Source organism: Myotis daubentonii, chromosome 5, assembly GCF_963259705.1.
Source record: "Myotis daubentonii chromosome 5, mMyoDau2.1, whole genome shotgun sequence".
Taxonomy (NCBI): Eukaryota; Metazoa; Chordata; class Mammalia; order Chiroptera; family Vespertilionidae; genus Myotis; species Myotis daubentonii.
This window is the reverse complement of record NC_081844.1, coordinates 93,908,009-93,922,872: the sequence shown is the minus strand read 5'-3', so window position 1 is coordinate 93,922,872 and position 14,864 is coordinate 93,908,009. Positions and strand designations below refer to the sequence as shown.

Sequence of the window (14,864 nt, the reverse complement as noted above, 5' to 3'; positions counted from 1 at the left end):
TTAGATAACAACTGGCAAAATGCCAGGGTCCAACCCCAGCAGGTCCAGGGGTCCCCAAAGGTGTGGACGGAGTCGGCGAAGAAGGAATGACACGGAGACAGCGTTCAGTTGATCAGCAGCCTAGCCAGGATCTCCAGTCAGGATCTCCAGCCAGGTTCTGTCCAGGCTCTCCAGTCAGGTTCAGTGTCCAGGTTCCAGTCAGGTTCTCCTGCCAATCTCTGTAGTCAGGTTCAGTCCAGGATTCCTTGCCATGTTCTCCCGCTAGGCTCTGTCTCTAGGCTCCGAGGCCAGTCCCTCTCCAGGATCCTCTGGCATGCTCTCTCCAGCGAAGTTCTTCTGCCTCTAAGGGAATCCTGTTCCAGGGATTCCCAAAGGTGTGGACGGAGTCGGCGAAGACTATCCACCCTCTTCCTACGGTGGAGTCCTATCCGTCCCGAGTGTGGGGTTCTCAGGTTCAGTCCAGGATCTTTTGCCATGTTCTCCCGCTAGGCTCTGTCTCTAGGCTCCGAGGCCAGTCCCTCTCCAGGATCCTCTGGCATGCTCTCTCCAGCGAAGTTCTTCTGCCTCTAGAGAACGTTCTGTGTAGGTTCTGTGCCTAGGCTCTGTCTCTCTTGGTCCTGTCTTCCAAGCCCTGTGTTCTCAGTTCTGTGTTCTGAGTTCTGTCTGTTTCTGTCTTGTTACAACTGTATTTATACCAGTTGATTCAATCCTATCAATCTCTATTACAAAGGTTAGGGCGTTTCTTATCTCCATTCCAGGGAGAAAAGATTATGTAGTTTAAGCATGATTGTTCGTAGTTAAAGGGATTAATTACCCGCCTGGCACTTAGTTGAGGGGTTTTATTCCCTCCCTAACTTCAGGGGAAAATCCCTACCTGGGGATTCAACCTTTCTCGGAGAGGTGACCTTGGTTAAAACACAGCACCAAGAAGGTGAGCAAACATATTAAGAACAGTATGCCATATATGCCAGGTCCCTTGAAACAGCAAGCATGGACCGGCTCCCGGCAGCAAAAACCAGTAGTCCATCTAAGGCGTTATGCCTCCAAAGTTAGTACCCCTACCCATATCCAAAGACATGCGTTTTGCCTGTGTTAAGATAGATATCTCGGGTTTCGTTTGCTACTTACGGGAGTGCCAGCTACCGAAAGCCAGCAATACCGGAGCAGGAGAGTGTAGTGCAGCAGTGTGAGCACCTGCCTGTTTGCGTTGGGAGGAAACTTCCATTCTTTTCCTCCGCAGCACTTAGCACATACAGTTTCACGGAGCTGGCACTCAATCAAATGGAGTCACTCTACTCTTCTTCTCCCTGAGTTACCAAGAATCCGGAGCCAGAATTTCCACCCAAGAGCACAAACTCTTTTTTTTTTTTTTTTTGAGTTCTGATTGGAACATTTATCCATTTGTTAGATATCTTTGGATATATCCTTGTAGCTATCTTTCAACCTTTTCGTCTCATGGTACACATAAACTAATTACTAAAATCCTGTGGCACACCAAAAAATGTATTTTTTTGCCAATCTGAGCAAAAAAAAAAGGGGGGGGCATAATTTAGATTCATTCATACCGAGCCGCTATTGTTGTGTTGGCTGTCCTTATTTTTTTATTTGACAATCTAAGGGAAACGGGGTCAATGCCCCTGACTAAATAGCCAGGTATTGCGTGTTTTAAAAATTCTTGCTGTCTCGGCGGCACACCAGTGGAAAATCTCTGCTTTAAAAAGCATCTCCAGAGCTAGCGAAGTGCCCTGGCAGGAAGCGTTCAAAAATTCCTTGGGGCGGCGTTAAACCGGCGGAGCGGGAAGATGTCTCCACTCGTCTAACCCGTTAATTATGTACCTCGACTGTAGGAAGCGAGAAAGCCTAACCCCGGGGCTGGGCTCAGGCAGCGACAGACCCCGCGGCGGCGGCAGGGAGCGCGCGGTGCGGCCTGGGCCTCGGCGCGCGCCGTAGCAGCAGCGGGCCCGGGAGGCGGGGCTCCGAACTGGCCCCGCCCCCTTCCCGGCCACGGCGTGGGGCTGCGAACGGTTTGTCCCAGTGGCTTCTTACCTCCTCCCCGGTGGCTCGTGATCATGGGCCAGGAGCCGCGCACGCTGCCGCCCTCCCCCAACTGGTACTGCGCCCGCTGCAGCGATGCGGTCCCCGGGGGCCTCTTCGGGTTCGCGGCGCGGACCTCCGTCTTCCTTGTCCGCGTGGGCCCGGGCGCTGGCGCGATCCCTGGGACGCCCCCATTTCGAGGTAACTCCCTGCCCCTGCCCCCACCTTTCCTGCACGTCTAGCGTTCCCTGGAGGCGCCGAGTATGCGCCTTCAGCCACCCCCTTCTACAGAAGGGGAAACTGAGGCCCCGGCAGGGAGAAGTGTCTGCTCACAGCCCCTAAACGGAGTCGCGTCCCGATCTCCAAGACTGAGCTACACTGCGCTGTGGATGAGCGGTCCCGCCTCCCGGCGCCCTCACGAGGGACTGCTCGCTTCCCCAGGAAGTTATCTCTGTCCAGACCCAGGAATTTTTAACATCTATGGCCTCCCCCGTCCCCGACCCATTGCACGTGGATCCCTTAGGAGCCTTCTTGGGGTTGGGGTTGCCTTCAGCTCCAGGCCCTAAGCAAGATCCTACAAATATGATACTCATTTCTGTGAGATGAACGCATGGAGCCAGGTGCTGTTAGGCTCCAAACTAGGTCTTGATTATACCTTGGGATATGGCATGCCAGCTATTCTACTCCAAACGATCTCTGGCCAGATCTAAGTAAGAATCCCATTTCTTTAAAATGATTTTGTTATTATTTTATTTTTAAATCCTCACCCAAGGACATTTTTTCCATTGATTTTTAGGGAGAGTGGAAGGGAAAGAGAGAGACAGAGAGAAACACCGATGTGAGATACATCGATTGGTTGCTTCCCACATGCCCCTGACCAAGGCCAGGAGCCTGCAGCCAAGATGCGTGCCCTTGACCAGAATCAAACCCAGGACCCTCCAATCCACAGGCCAACGCTCTATCCACTGAGCCAAACCAGCTAGGGCTCCCATTCTTCATTTGGGCTGCTCCTCGGCCTGTGAACTAGGCACATCAGGGAATATCAACAGCCTTTTACAGTTGAGAGGACTGAGGCCCCAAGAAGTAAAATGACTTGTCTAAAGTCACGTGGCAGAGCCAGTACCCGCACTTGGGAGTTTTTGACTGTGAGTCCCCAGATATTTTTGTTATATCATGGAATAAGTGAGATCCCACTCAGCATCTAACAACAGCCTGATTCAGCCAGAAATCTTAGGTAGCCCTTTAACCCGGAGTCTGGTTTTGCTTGAAGTCATAGGGGAGCTGGTGGGACACACCGAGAGAGTCTCCGGCTTCACGTTTTCTCATCATCCGGGTCAATACAACCTTTGTGCCACCAGCTCTGATGATGGGACTGTGAAAATCTGGGACGTGGAGACAAAAGCAGTTGTGGCAGAACATGCACTCCATCAGGTACCACGGCTTACTGGTTTCTCAGACTGTCACATATCTGTGCCAAGTGTTCTTTTGTTTCAAGTATAGTTTTGCTAGCTCGTTTGTGCAAGTTAACTTTTACAGTTGTGTTCATAAAGTAAATAAGGAGCTCTGTGTTGTAAGAGACATTTTTGGAAGGCAAGACTTATAAACCGAAGGTCAGCAAACTACACTGCTTGCTGCCTGTATTTGCAAATTGTTTTACTGTAATACAGCCAGTCGTTCATTTAAGGATTGTTCACAGCTTCAGTATTGGCTGCCTGCATGCTGCATTCGCAGAGTGGAATAGTTGCGTCAGAGAAAATGTGGCCCACAAAATCTAAAGTATTTACTGTATGCTTAGGCTGCTGATATAAACTATAAGTCAGTAAATGAAACTTGATTTACCTGTCTTTTGAGAGAATGTTGGAAAGGAACACAGTTAACTTACTTAGTAACTTAGTAAGAACTCTGCATTAAGCTGTTAAAGAAATTATTTCAAATGGTTCTTTAATCCTCAATAGCCTAAATTCTCCTACCATTTGGTTAGTATAGTCTTGCTACACAAGTGGTATTTATTAGGTACCTATAGTATTTATTAGGTACCTATAATGTGCCTCATACTGGTTAAAAACTAAGTGAAAATTCAGCATTGACAAGTGAGAAGCAAATATATTTGTTTTGTTTTAAAGCATACAATATCAGCATTGCATTGGTCTCCTCGGGTAAAGGACCTAATAGTATCTGGAGATGAAAAAGGAGTGGTTTTCTGTTACTGGCTTAACAGAAATGACAGCCAGCACCTCTTTGTAGAACCCAGGACCATTTTCTGCCTTACTTGCTCACCTCATCATGAAGACTTAGTAGCCATTGGGTAAGTGGTGTTCTATCTGTATTGATCATTTATTTGTGCTTATGCTCATATATTGCATTTGCTTTCCCCTCTCCTGTCCCTTTATTCCTCAAAGGAAACCATTTATAGGGGTTACCCACTTCCCCTGACCCCTTGGCGTCCTTTAGTCCTGTGACCTCCAGGTCATATAATCTCTTCCACTCTCTGTTGTTAATTCCTTGGTTTCTAGGATAGCTTCCTTCCCTCATTCTTCACATCTTCACTTTTTTCTCTGTCTTTACTTGCCCTTGGATGTAACATTTACTCCCAGAGAATCAGATGGCTCAGCTCTGTCTCTCTGGTTCTCAGCTCTCCCTCTAGGTTGGGAAAGTGACCTGGCATTGGGATCTGTCTCCTTATTGGTCACCAAGGTGGTTTCCCACGAGCTGCCTGAGTCGGCTTCCCCTTCCCTCACCACTCTATTTACTTCTCTCCCAAAGATGTCCATTCACTCAGATTTGAAGACTGGATAAGCACTAGAAAGTCTGACTGGAGAGGATTCAAGAGGCGGGGAAGGGGCGTATGAGGTAGTAAAGTATACATGGAGACAACGTTGCCACAGTTTGTTTCCCAAAAATGTGCATAGACATGAAGCCAAGAGGTATCCGGGGGTCGAGGGAGTATTAGACAGAAGATAGCAAGGGTGTGCTTTTATGCTGATGAAAATGAGGCAGAAGAGGGAGAGCTTGTTGCAGGGGTGAACCGTGATAAGACTTAGCCACTGGTAAGTACTGTTGTATCTGTATTGGTCACAAGGAGAAAGAGCAGCGGAGACTATGGAAATAGTGCGGGTAGGTTTGTAGATCTGTTGGAAGGGGCGGGTGCTTCATTCTGATGGCTTCTGATTTTCTCAGTGAGGCGTAAGTCAGAGAGGAGATGGAGTCAAGTTCACGGTGGGGATGGGACTGGATGCAGGAAGAAGTTATGCAAAGTCATCTCAGAGTATAGGAAAATGAGCTTACCGAGGGAAATTGTAGTCCCTGTTGAGTGCCAAGCTAAGGATCATGGTCATGACTTTATACTATTCACACTGGTTAAGAAAGAAGATGGTTGAATTCAACCAGGTTTGAGGTTTTGTGGAGTAAATACCCCTGAGAGAGAGGGACAAGAAGATAAGCGTTTTTAAAGGAGTGAATAATAGTGAAAATGGAAGGGGTCTGTGGATTGGCAGTCTCTGTGCAGTGGGGGGCACTAGAGAGGGAGCGGAAAGGGTGGTAGGCAGGGGTCAGAGAAGGTTAAACCACACTGACCTTGAAAGATGAGCTGGAATTCACAAGAAGAGAAGAGTCAGGTACAGTCAGACACAGGATTGAATGAGAATGATTGTTTTCCAAGGACCTTCAAAATGGTGATTATTTCTTGAGAGCTTGATCGCCTGACTATTAGGTTACAGAACGTGGTGGTTTTCAAAGTCCATATTCTTTGAAGATTGACATATTCTATGATTGCATTTTTTAATAAAGCTGTAATGAGGGAAATTTTATAAAAGGAGAAAACTAAGGAAATAAAGCTGTCACTGGTATTTTCCCTTGTAGAAGTATCTGTTAGGTAGGAAATGCAAATAGGTGCACACACTTTGGAGAGCAGCTTTGCATTTCTTAGTAAAGCAAAGAGGTGCATATCTTACATCCTGACAGTTTCATTACTAGGCATCAAACCAGAAATCGTCTTAGGTTTGTATAAGAACATTAATGGCAGCATTTTTTGTTTGTAATAGCTAAAAATTTAAGCCCTTCAAAAGGAAAAGGAATAAAAAAGTTGAGGTATATTCAGATGATGGAGGACTACACAACAGTATAAATGGCTGGCCAGGAACTGTTACATGTGCCAACATGGCTGACTCACGAATAGAATGAGTTAAGGAAGCAAGCTGCATAAAGAGACCACGTGATATTTATATGAAGTTTTAAAATCTACATATATAAAAGCCTAAATGACCAGTTGCTATGATGTGCACTGACCACCAGGAGGCAGCTCCTGTGTTGAGCGTCTACCCCAGTACGCTCCCACAGCCAGTCCCTCCCGCCTTCCTCCCCACCCCCTCACAGCCTGCCGGGGCTGAGGGACCCACCCATGCACAAATTCGTGCACCAGGCCTCTAGTATATAAAATAATTCTGTATTTTATTTAGGAATGTAAATAAAGAAAGGCTAGGAATGATGTAACACAAAATTCACAAATAGCAATTTCCCTCTAGGGAAGAGAGGAACAGAGTCTGGGTGAGGACTTCAGAGGACTTCAACTGTATTGATAATTGTTTTTTTCTTAGTCTGAGTGGTAGATACTTTGTGTCTGAAATACTTTCCCACTTAAAAAAAAAAGTTGTTAGAATTTCTCAGCCTCTTTTGAACTCACTGAATGATAGAGCCTTGGAATACCCAGATCTAGAATTAAGAGTTCTGCAGCTTTTGTTAAATTTCTAGTTGGAAAAGCAGGATTGCTGGTATAAAGAAGGAGTTTTTTGAGTGTAATTAGAGGACTGCTGGGCCCCTAAAAGAACTTAGAACGTAAGCACACTCCCGTTTGAGCTTTGTGCCAGGAAACGTGCACTATTACTATTACAAGATTGATCATGGAGGAGGATGTGAAAAATCAGGAAGCATGAAATGAACACTTTAGAAAAAGGACAAAGTTAATCGTTTCTTGTCTTCTTCTCCCCAGCTCCCAATGCACTTAACTTTTAAAAATGCACAGTAACTCCTAAGGCAAAATTTTACTGGAAAAAAAAATGTTTTCCAACTTGTTTTTCAGCTACAAGGATGGCATAGTGGTTATAATTGACATCAGCAAGAAAGGAGAAGTTATTCACAGGCTTCGGGGCCATGATGATGAGATCCACTCCATAGCCTGGTGTCCTCTGCCTGGTGAAGACTGTTTACCCATAAATCAAGAGGAAAATTCAGGTAGCCGTCATTTAAGGAAGGGTTCTGTATTCTTTAGAGCTAAGGAACACAATGTGTAGAATTGTATCGTTTGAATTATATTTAAAATGTGACTTTTGCAGATCAGATATATGAAAGCTGATAGCTAAGATCCTGGAACCCTTGCAAACTATTGTTTCTTTGAGATAAGTGCCTGTTTCGTGTAACAAAATTACCATCTCTATCCTAGAAGAACCTGAACTTCCTAATGGGAAAGTTATAGCACAAACTCCAGTAACAAAAGGCTGCTACTTAGCCACTGGAAGCAAAGATCAGACCATTCGAATCTGGAGCTGCTCTCGAGGCCGAGGTAAGATCGATGTTTGATCATTTCTTTTGCAATATAACCTAGATTGGTCCAGGAGAGGCATAAGTTGTTTATTCTGCCTTGTACTGAGAGTATGTCATCTGTCAAAAGCGGTTCCTTTACTTTTCTATGCAGAAAGTTGTTTCCCAACCTAGCCTAGACTAGAACTCTGTGCTCCTAACATCTGGCGTTGGTGTTGGAGGTGAGGGTTTCTGTTACATTCATAGAAGGGTCGCTCTGTGGCATGGGGGTTAAGATGTTTGTTGAGGCTGGGAATATTGGAACTTGGCAAGGCCTTGATCAGAGGAATGGAAAAGATCACTAGAGTTAGAACTTTTAAAATAATACATATTTTTATTTATTTCAGAGAGGAAGGGAGAGGGAAAGATAGAAATACCAATGATGAGAAAGAATCATTGATTAACTGCCTCCTACATGCCCCATACTGGGGATCGAGCCCACAACCTGGGCAAGTGCCCTTGACAGGAATCGAACCTGGGACCCTTCAGTCCATAGGCTGATTGATGCTCTATCCACTGAGCCAAATCAGCTAGGGCTAGAGTAAGAACTTTTAATGCACAGATGCAGAATAAATAATATACACCCACTAGAGACGTGCATATTTAAATGTAGAAGCTCAGTCATTCAGCTTTCCTAAGCATTTCTTTGAGCAGAACTTGTACCGTAAGATTGAGAGAAGATCCAGGCAGAGTGGATGTTACCTGTATAGTAAACACAAACCTTTCACTTTATATCAGTCTATTTTCTCTACTTAAACCATAGAAGTTTTATCATCTGTCTAAATGCATTTGTGCATGTAAAGCAAGTAGCATAGTTAGGGCTTAGTCAGTGGTAGCTATTCGCATAATTTGGGGAAACAGAATGTTTTAGGATTTGTGGATGGCTTTTGGACATACTTTGGCTGATTCTCCCAAGTAGGGATAACATCAGGCTAAGAATGCATCTAAAAGGGTAACTTCTAAACTTTAATGATGCTGAGGAATAAAAAAAATAAGTAATACACTTAGGGACAACTGTCTTCAATTTTTCTGAATCAGAATCTCTTGGGGTTGGGCCCCGGCTTATGAATTTTAGAAATTCCACCAGTGGTTCTGTTACTCCGTAGAAACTGAGAACCACCGGTTAGTAGCATCCAGGGGTGGAGGGACTTCCCTGTCACATGTCAATGCCAGCTTTGTCCCCTTCGTTGGATTTCTTCACAGCTAGGAGAAGGAACCCCACCCTCTGTCCTGCCAACTTTGGAGAATCAGATTGTGTTACCACCTGGGTGCTCAGTTCTAGTCAGAAACTCACTTCCTCGGCCTGTAAAAGCTTTGACTTAAATTAGCTAGACTAGTATTAACCACTAAGCATAATAGTGTTACCAAGAGAAAATGAGGTCTGAATCCTAAGTAACCAAACTAACAAACTTCTAAACCACAAACATACAGTACTTCCCTCTTATCTGAGAGGAATACGTCCCAGGAGCTCGATGCCTGAAACCTCAGATAGCACCGAACCCCATATAGACTTACGTTTTTTCCTATTCATACATACCTGTAATAAAGTTTAATTTATAAATTAGGCACAATAAGAGATTTAAAACAGTAATTAAATAGAACAATTTAATGACATACTGTAATAAGTATGTGAATGACTTTGAGGCCATTATTAAGTAAAATGGATTACCTGAACACAAGCACTGTGAGACCATGGTAGTCTGATCACCTACTAAGTGACTAACGGGTGGGAAGCACATACGACATGGATACATTGGACAAAGGGATGATTCGTGTTCAGGGCAGGACAGCACAAGATTTCATCACACTACTCAGAACAGTGTGCGATTTAAAACAGGAATTGTTATTTCTGGAATTTTCCGTTTAATGTTTTTGGACCATGGCTGCCCACAGGTTACTGAAGCCGCAGATAGAGGGGGTTACTGCATTGTGAGCTGCTAATGACTGTATGCTAATCTGCAGGTGTGATGACTTTGAAATTGCCCTTTCTGAAGAGAAGAGGAGGGGTAGACCCAACTGTTAAGGAGCGCCTTTGGTTGACACTACATTGGCCCAGGGATCAGCCAACACAGCTGGTATCTAGCTGTTTTGGGTAAGTCTTTTTCCTGGTCATGCCCTTTGACATGTTTTGTCTTCTCTAGCCTCAGAAATTCCTAGACTTGCAGATGGAAAAAGCAGTGGCTGAGGCTTATATTATGATAGGCCATTTGTATTGGGAAAATCATGGGATCGATATCTGTGTTGTGTAATAAGAGAGTTGTGAAAAGATCAAATAAGTATAGCCTGGTGGGTAAGAATGGACTATGAAGTCAGGCAGAATTGAATTTCAGAATCAGTCCATGACTTACCTGCTGTGTATTCATGAGTAAGACCCTCACTTTCCTGAGCTTCAATTATTTCACATATAAAAAAAGGAGGTTATAGGATCTCCTATCTCTTAGGATGATTAGAGCCATTCAGTAAACAAAATTTGAGTATCAGCTTTTAGTTGCTTGAGATAATAAAGTGAATTTAACAGAAAAGGCCCTGCTTTTAAATGAAATAATACAGGTAAAGCATATAGAAATCTCACCAAAACATTAGTCATGGCCCTACCCCCTGCCACCCTCACTGACCCAAAAAAGAGATATTATATCTTAAAGCCTTTGGCATTTCCTAATTAAAGCTGTTAGGAAAATCTGTTCAAAAGGTAGTCCAGTATAGTCCTATGGTCCAGAAAGAAGGAAAGCTATGATAAAATACCGTCCTGCCTCTGATTCCTCCAGCTACTTGGTTCCTCTCCCCGTAGGACTGACTCCTTGTTTTTGTGTGTGCTTCCAGAGATATCCTGTGCATACTTCACAGTTGTTCTCTACTTATAGAAACAATGAACAGAAATTATTTTGCAACTGGGCCCACGCTCTGGCCCAGAATCTCTTCTTTTCAAAGGGCTTGTGAAAGAGAACTAATGCCTGTCCTTGCTTCGCAGAGGTGAACTGCTGCTGTGGGATCTCACTCAGTCTTGGAGACGGAAATATTCCCTCTTTAGTGCCTCAGCAGAAGGGCAGAATCATTCAAGAATTGTGTTTAATTTATGTCCGTTGCAAACTGAGGATAACAAACAGCTGCTGCTTTCCACATCGATGGACAGAGATGTAAGGACAGCTTATTCCTGTGTTCAGCATGGAAAAGCGGTGATTTATGGCTTACATGGGATTAGAGGGCTTTTTCAAACCAGCCGTCAGTTCCATTCATACCCCACCTGACCTCCAGTTCCTATTTCAGTTACTGTTAGCGATTGGCACTAAATACAGTAACAGCAGAGAGGTAGGGGGCAGGGGAGGAACCACCAAGATGCCTTTTTGTTGAAGCAGATGTGATAAAGAAGAGCAGATGTGTCCAGGGAAGGGTATGTGAGATCAGCATGCTTTGGCTTTATTATATCCTTGTCTATAGGTCGGTAGCAGAATCATCTGCTCTTGGTGAAATCTCTCTAAGGGAGAATTGGCTTTAAGAGGCTATGGCCTTACTCTTTTGCCGTTAAGCTAGGTTCATTTGATAAACTTTTTCTCCCAAGTCCCTCTGTTACACAAGTTACAGTTAAAACCTTAGCACTGCTCTTCCCATTGGTATGATACTGATATTTTGCTTTTTGAGATGACACTGATTTTTTTCCAGTATCTTGAGACCATCTTTATTGCTTAGAGCAGGGGTCCTCAAACTTTTTAAACGGGCCAGTTCACTGTCCCTCAGACCGTTGGAGGGTCGGACTATAGTTTAAAAAAAAACTATGAACAAATTCCTATGCACACTGCACATATCTTATTTTGAAGTAAAAAACAAACGGGAACAAATACAATATTTGTATTTGCATGTGGCCCGCAGGCCGTAGTTTGGGGACCCCTGGCTTAGAGTTTGCCAAATGAGCAAATCACTGATGTGCTAATACAATAGAGTAGAAAGGCCACTGACCTTGTAAGTGGCAGGCCTGGTTCTGGTTTATTAATTGTATGGCTCAGAATTCACCTGACATCTCTGGGAATAAATGTATGCTAAGATCCCTCTGAGCTCTACAATTTATTATTGGTTTTTTGGGTGTGTTTTCTAAGGCATGCTTTTTCCAATTCCTATTAGAATAGTTAAATTACACTATCTTTGTTTACTCTCTAAACCCATCCTATTTGAAATGTTGATTCCTTTTCCTGTTTCTCTGATCTTTTTTATATTTAGGCCTTAACTCTTCATCTTTTCAGGTAAAATGCTGGGACATGGCCACCCTGGAGTGCTGCTGGACCCTGCCTTCCCTCGGTGGCTTTGCCTACAGCCTGGCTTTCTCTCCTGTGGACACAGGCTGTTTGGCCATAGGCGTTGGAGATGGCATGATCCGTGTATGGAATACAATCTCCATAAAGAACAACTATGATGTGAAAAATTTCTGGCAGGGTGTCAAGTCCAAGGTTACAGCGGTATGGATGCTCTCTTTGAGCTTACTGTGAACTTATTTTCAAGTCAGTAATTCTCTTTTAGAGAATACCTTTTTTCCATTTAAATGAATTCTGTTGAGAATCACAGGTTGTTCAAGGGTATTTTCAATAGAGTTTGCAACTGGGGAAAGTGAAGGATTCTCTCCAAACAAACCCATTATCTCCAAATTTAGGATTTAAAGTTAAAGCTTTGTTCAAGTTACCATGTTTTCTAATAGTAAGAAATTAGAAATAATCTGGATGTGCATTCATGGAAGATAATTATTATAACCACATGGAATGGTATCAAACTATTAGAAATAAGAATGCAGATCTTTATTTTATGTGAAAAGATGGTAATAACTCACAAAGAATGCAAATGACAAAACACAGAAAGCACATTATAAAACCACATGTATAAATTTTTTTGTTTTTTTCTAAAGTGAGACCTCTGTTGTGGCCATTTAGTCTAAAAGCAATAAATGTTTCTCCACTCCATTCACCCATTTCCATAATCCATTGAACTACTGTTGACAATTTGTGATGTGTCTTTCAAAATTTTAATATTAGGATCATATTTTCTAAATTGTTCTGGCATTTTTATCCCCACTCAACAGTGTATCATGTACATCATTTATATGTTTGAATCTATTTTTGTTTTTTTCAATTGTATATATTGTAAGATTATTCACCAAAAAGTTCAATACTGGCAATGGGGTGTTTTGGGGGTGACATTACTGGTAATTCTCACTTTGTTTTTAATACTTCTTTGTTTCTCTTTTAAATAACGAGAATTTGTAAAATTAGAAGACACCAAGAGCAAGAACGTTTTCCATTTAAACGCCTGAAGGATAATCTGAGAATTCCCATTACAGTCTGTCTCTTTCCTCATGTTATTTTTTGTAGCTGTGCTGGCACCCAACCAAGGAAGGCTGCTTAGCTTTTGGAACTGATGACGGAAAAGTGGGATTGTATGACACCTACTCCAACAAGTAAGAGAAACAGATGATTCTTTGTTTAGGCCATTGACCAAAATGTCAGTGATGGAGTTTGAGTTCAGAAACCCGGACATGCATCAAAATTGGCCTGGAAGCATCTTTAGGAGTCTGGTTCTGAACTTCTTCCTGATTAGGAATATGACCGTTTGACTCTTCAATGACTATTATTTGTTACAGTTTTCAGAATTTGCCATTATAATAAGAACAATCTTTACTATATACTATTTTATATTAAGAGAGAGAGTGTGTGTGTGTGAGAGAGAGTGTGTGGCTCTGAAACTGAGGCTTAAAACTCGAGGTTTAATTTTAAAAATGTATTTTTCAGCTCTGGCCAGTGTGGTTCAGTGGGTTGAGCATCGTCCTGTGCACAAAAAGGTCACCTGTGCGATTCCCACTCAGGGCACATGCCCAAGTTGCTGGTTCGGTCCCCTCTCGGGGTGTATACTAGAGGCAACCAATTGATGTTTCTCTCTCACATCGATGTTTCTCCTTTCTCTCCCTTTCCCTTCCTCTCTCTCTTTTAAAAATAAGTAAATAAATAATTTTCAGGTTATGGTGGTTCTGACTTGTGGGAATATAAAGTATTTCCTTTTCCCTCGATTTTTTAAATAGTAGTTCTATAGTATGACCTAATGTCCAGCCATATACAAATTAAATTAAATTAAGTTTTATTGGAACCCAGCCATCCTCGTTTGTTTATATCTTGTCAGGGCTGCTTTCATAGTACCACAGCAGAGTGGACTAATTGTGACGGAGATAGCATGGCTCAAAAAGCCTAAAATGTTCACTCTCTGGCCCTTTGCAAGATAAGTTTGCCTACCTCTGTTGAACATTATTTGCTTCAAGTGAGAATTATTATACTGCGGTGCTAACCTTTTTGCGATTATTTAAGTACTTATGTGTAATCTACATGTAGTTAACTATTTTTCTCCTTTTTTTTCCCTCACCCAAAGAGCGAGGATATTTTTTCCATTGATTTTTAGAGAGAGTGGGAGGGGAGGGGGCAGTATAGTGAGGAGGGGGGGAGAGAGAGAGAGAAGAGAGAAACATGGATGTGAGAGAGACACGTCGATTGGCTGCCTCCGGCACTTACCCTGACTGGGGGTGGGGCTTGAACCTGTGGAATCCAACCTGTGACCCCCTCTGGTGTGCAGGCCGATGCTCTAACCACTGGGCACGCCAGCCAGGGCTCCAATTCCCCCCCCCCCCATTTTTAATTCTCAAAAAACTATTTCAAAGAAACATCTAAGAAAATAAAACTATATAACACTAGAAAAGGTATGATTAGGGGGAAGGATGTTGCTGTGGACAAATTCTTCTTAGGCATTCAGCCAGAGCTGCTATTCTGTTTCCTTTAGCGAAAGTAATTTTCGTTTATTGTCTAGAATAATAACAATATGTCAGGCACATGGAAGTAAATAAGTCAACAGCTAGTTCAGCCATAGGTTCCGGAATCTTGGAATTCTGAAGTCATACAAAGAATATAGTATGCACTGAAGGTAATAACCACCCTGCCTTTGACTGACACCTCACATTATTAACCACCACAGGAACCGTAAGAAACACTTTTGAGACCAAGGTTTCTTTTAAAAAGAAACAATAAAAAACTTTAAAGTCTATCTAAAATCTTCTCTTAGTTTAAGAATGTGGTATTAAAAACAGGGTAAACCTAAAACTACATTTAGTCTTTTACTTGACTATGAGGTGGAGCCATTTGCATGCTTAGCAGTAGCTTTAGTTCTGTGCTAAGCAGTTTGCATTTTCTATCTAGTTCTATCTGCCTCTCACTGGGATAGCCTTTACACTGCTATATAACTAC

The 14,864-nt window shown here is 42.9% G+C and overlaps 1 protein-coding gene across 5 annotated transcripts in view; it reads left to right on the top strand.

Moving 5' to 3' along the window:
* The first annotated feature begins 1,978 nt into the window (after window positions 1-1,978).
* Window positions 1,979-14,864, top strand: part of GEMIN5 (gem nuclear organelle associated protein 5) — a 41,800-nt gene continuing 28,914 nt past the window's right edge. For 2 of the 5 annotated variants that reach the window (XM_059699011.1, XM_059699008.1), the window contains exons 1-9: window positions 1,979-2,235; window positions 3,305-3,465; window positions 4,158-4,339; window positions 7,109-7,260; window positions 7,472-7,588; window positions 9,568-9,697; window positions 10,574-10,739; window positions 11,838-12,050; window positions 12,954-13,039. In XM_059699011.1, the coding sequence (XP_059554994.1) occupies window positions 2,070-2,235; window positions 3,305-3,465; window positions 4,158-4,339; window positions 7,109-7,260; window positions 7,472-7,588; window positions 9,568-9,697; window positions 10,574-10,739; window positions 11,838-12,050; window positions 12,954-13,039 (1,373 nt within the window). In that variant the 5' untranslated portion in view covers window positions 1,979-2,069. Of the gene's footprint in view, window positions 2,236-3,304; window positions 3,466-4,157; window positions 4,340-7,108; window positions 7,261-7,468; window positions 7,589-9,567; window positions 9,698-10,573; window positions 10,740-11,837; window positions 12,051-12,953; window positions 13,040-14,864 lie in introns of all 5 variants that reach the window. The other 3 variants (XM_059699006.1, XM_059699010.1, XM_059699009.1) reach the window with 2 other exon arrangements.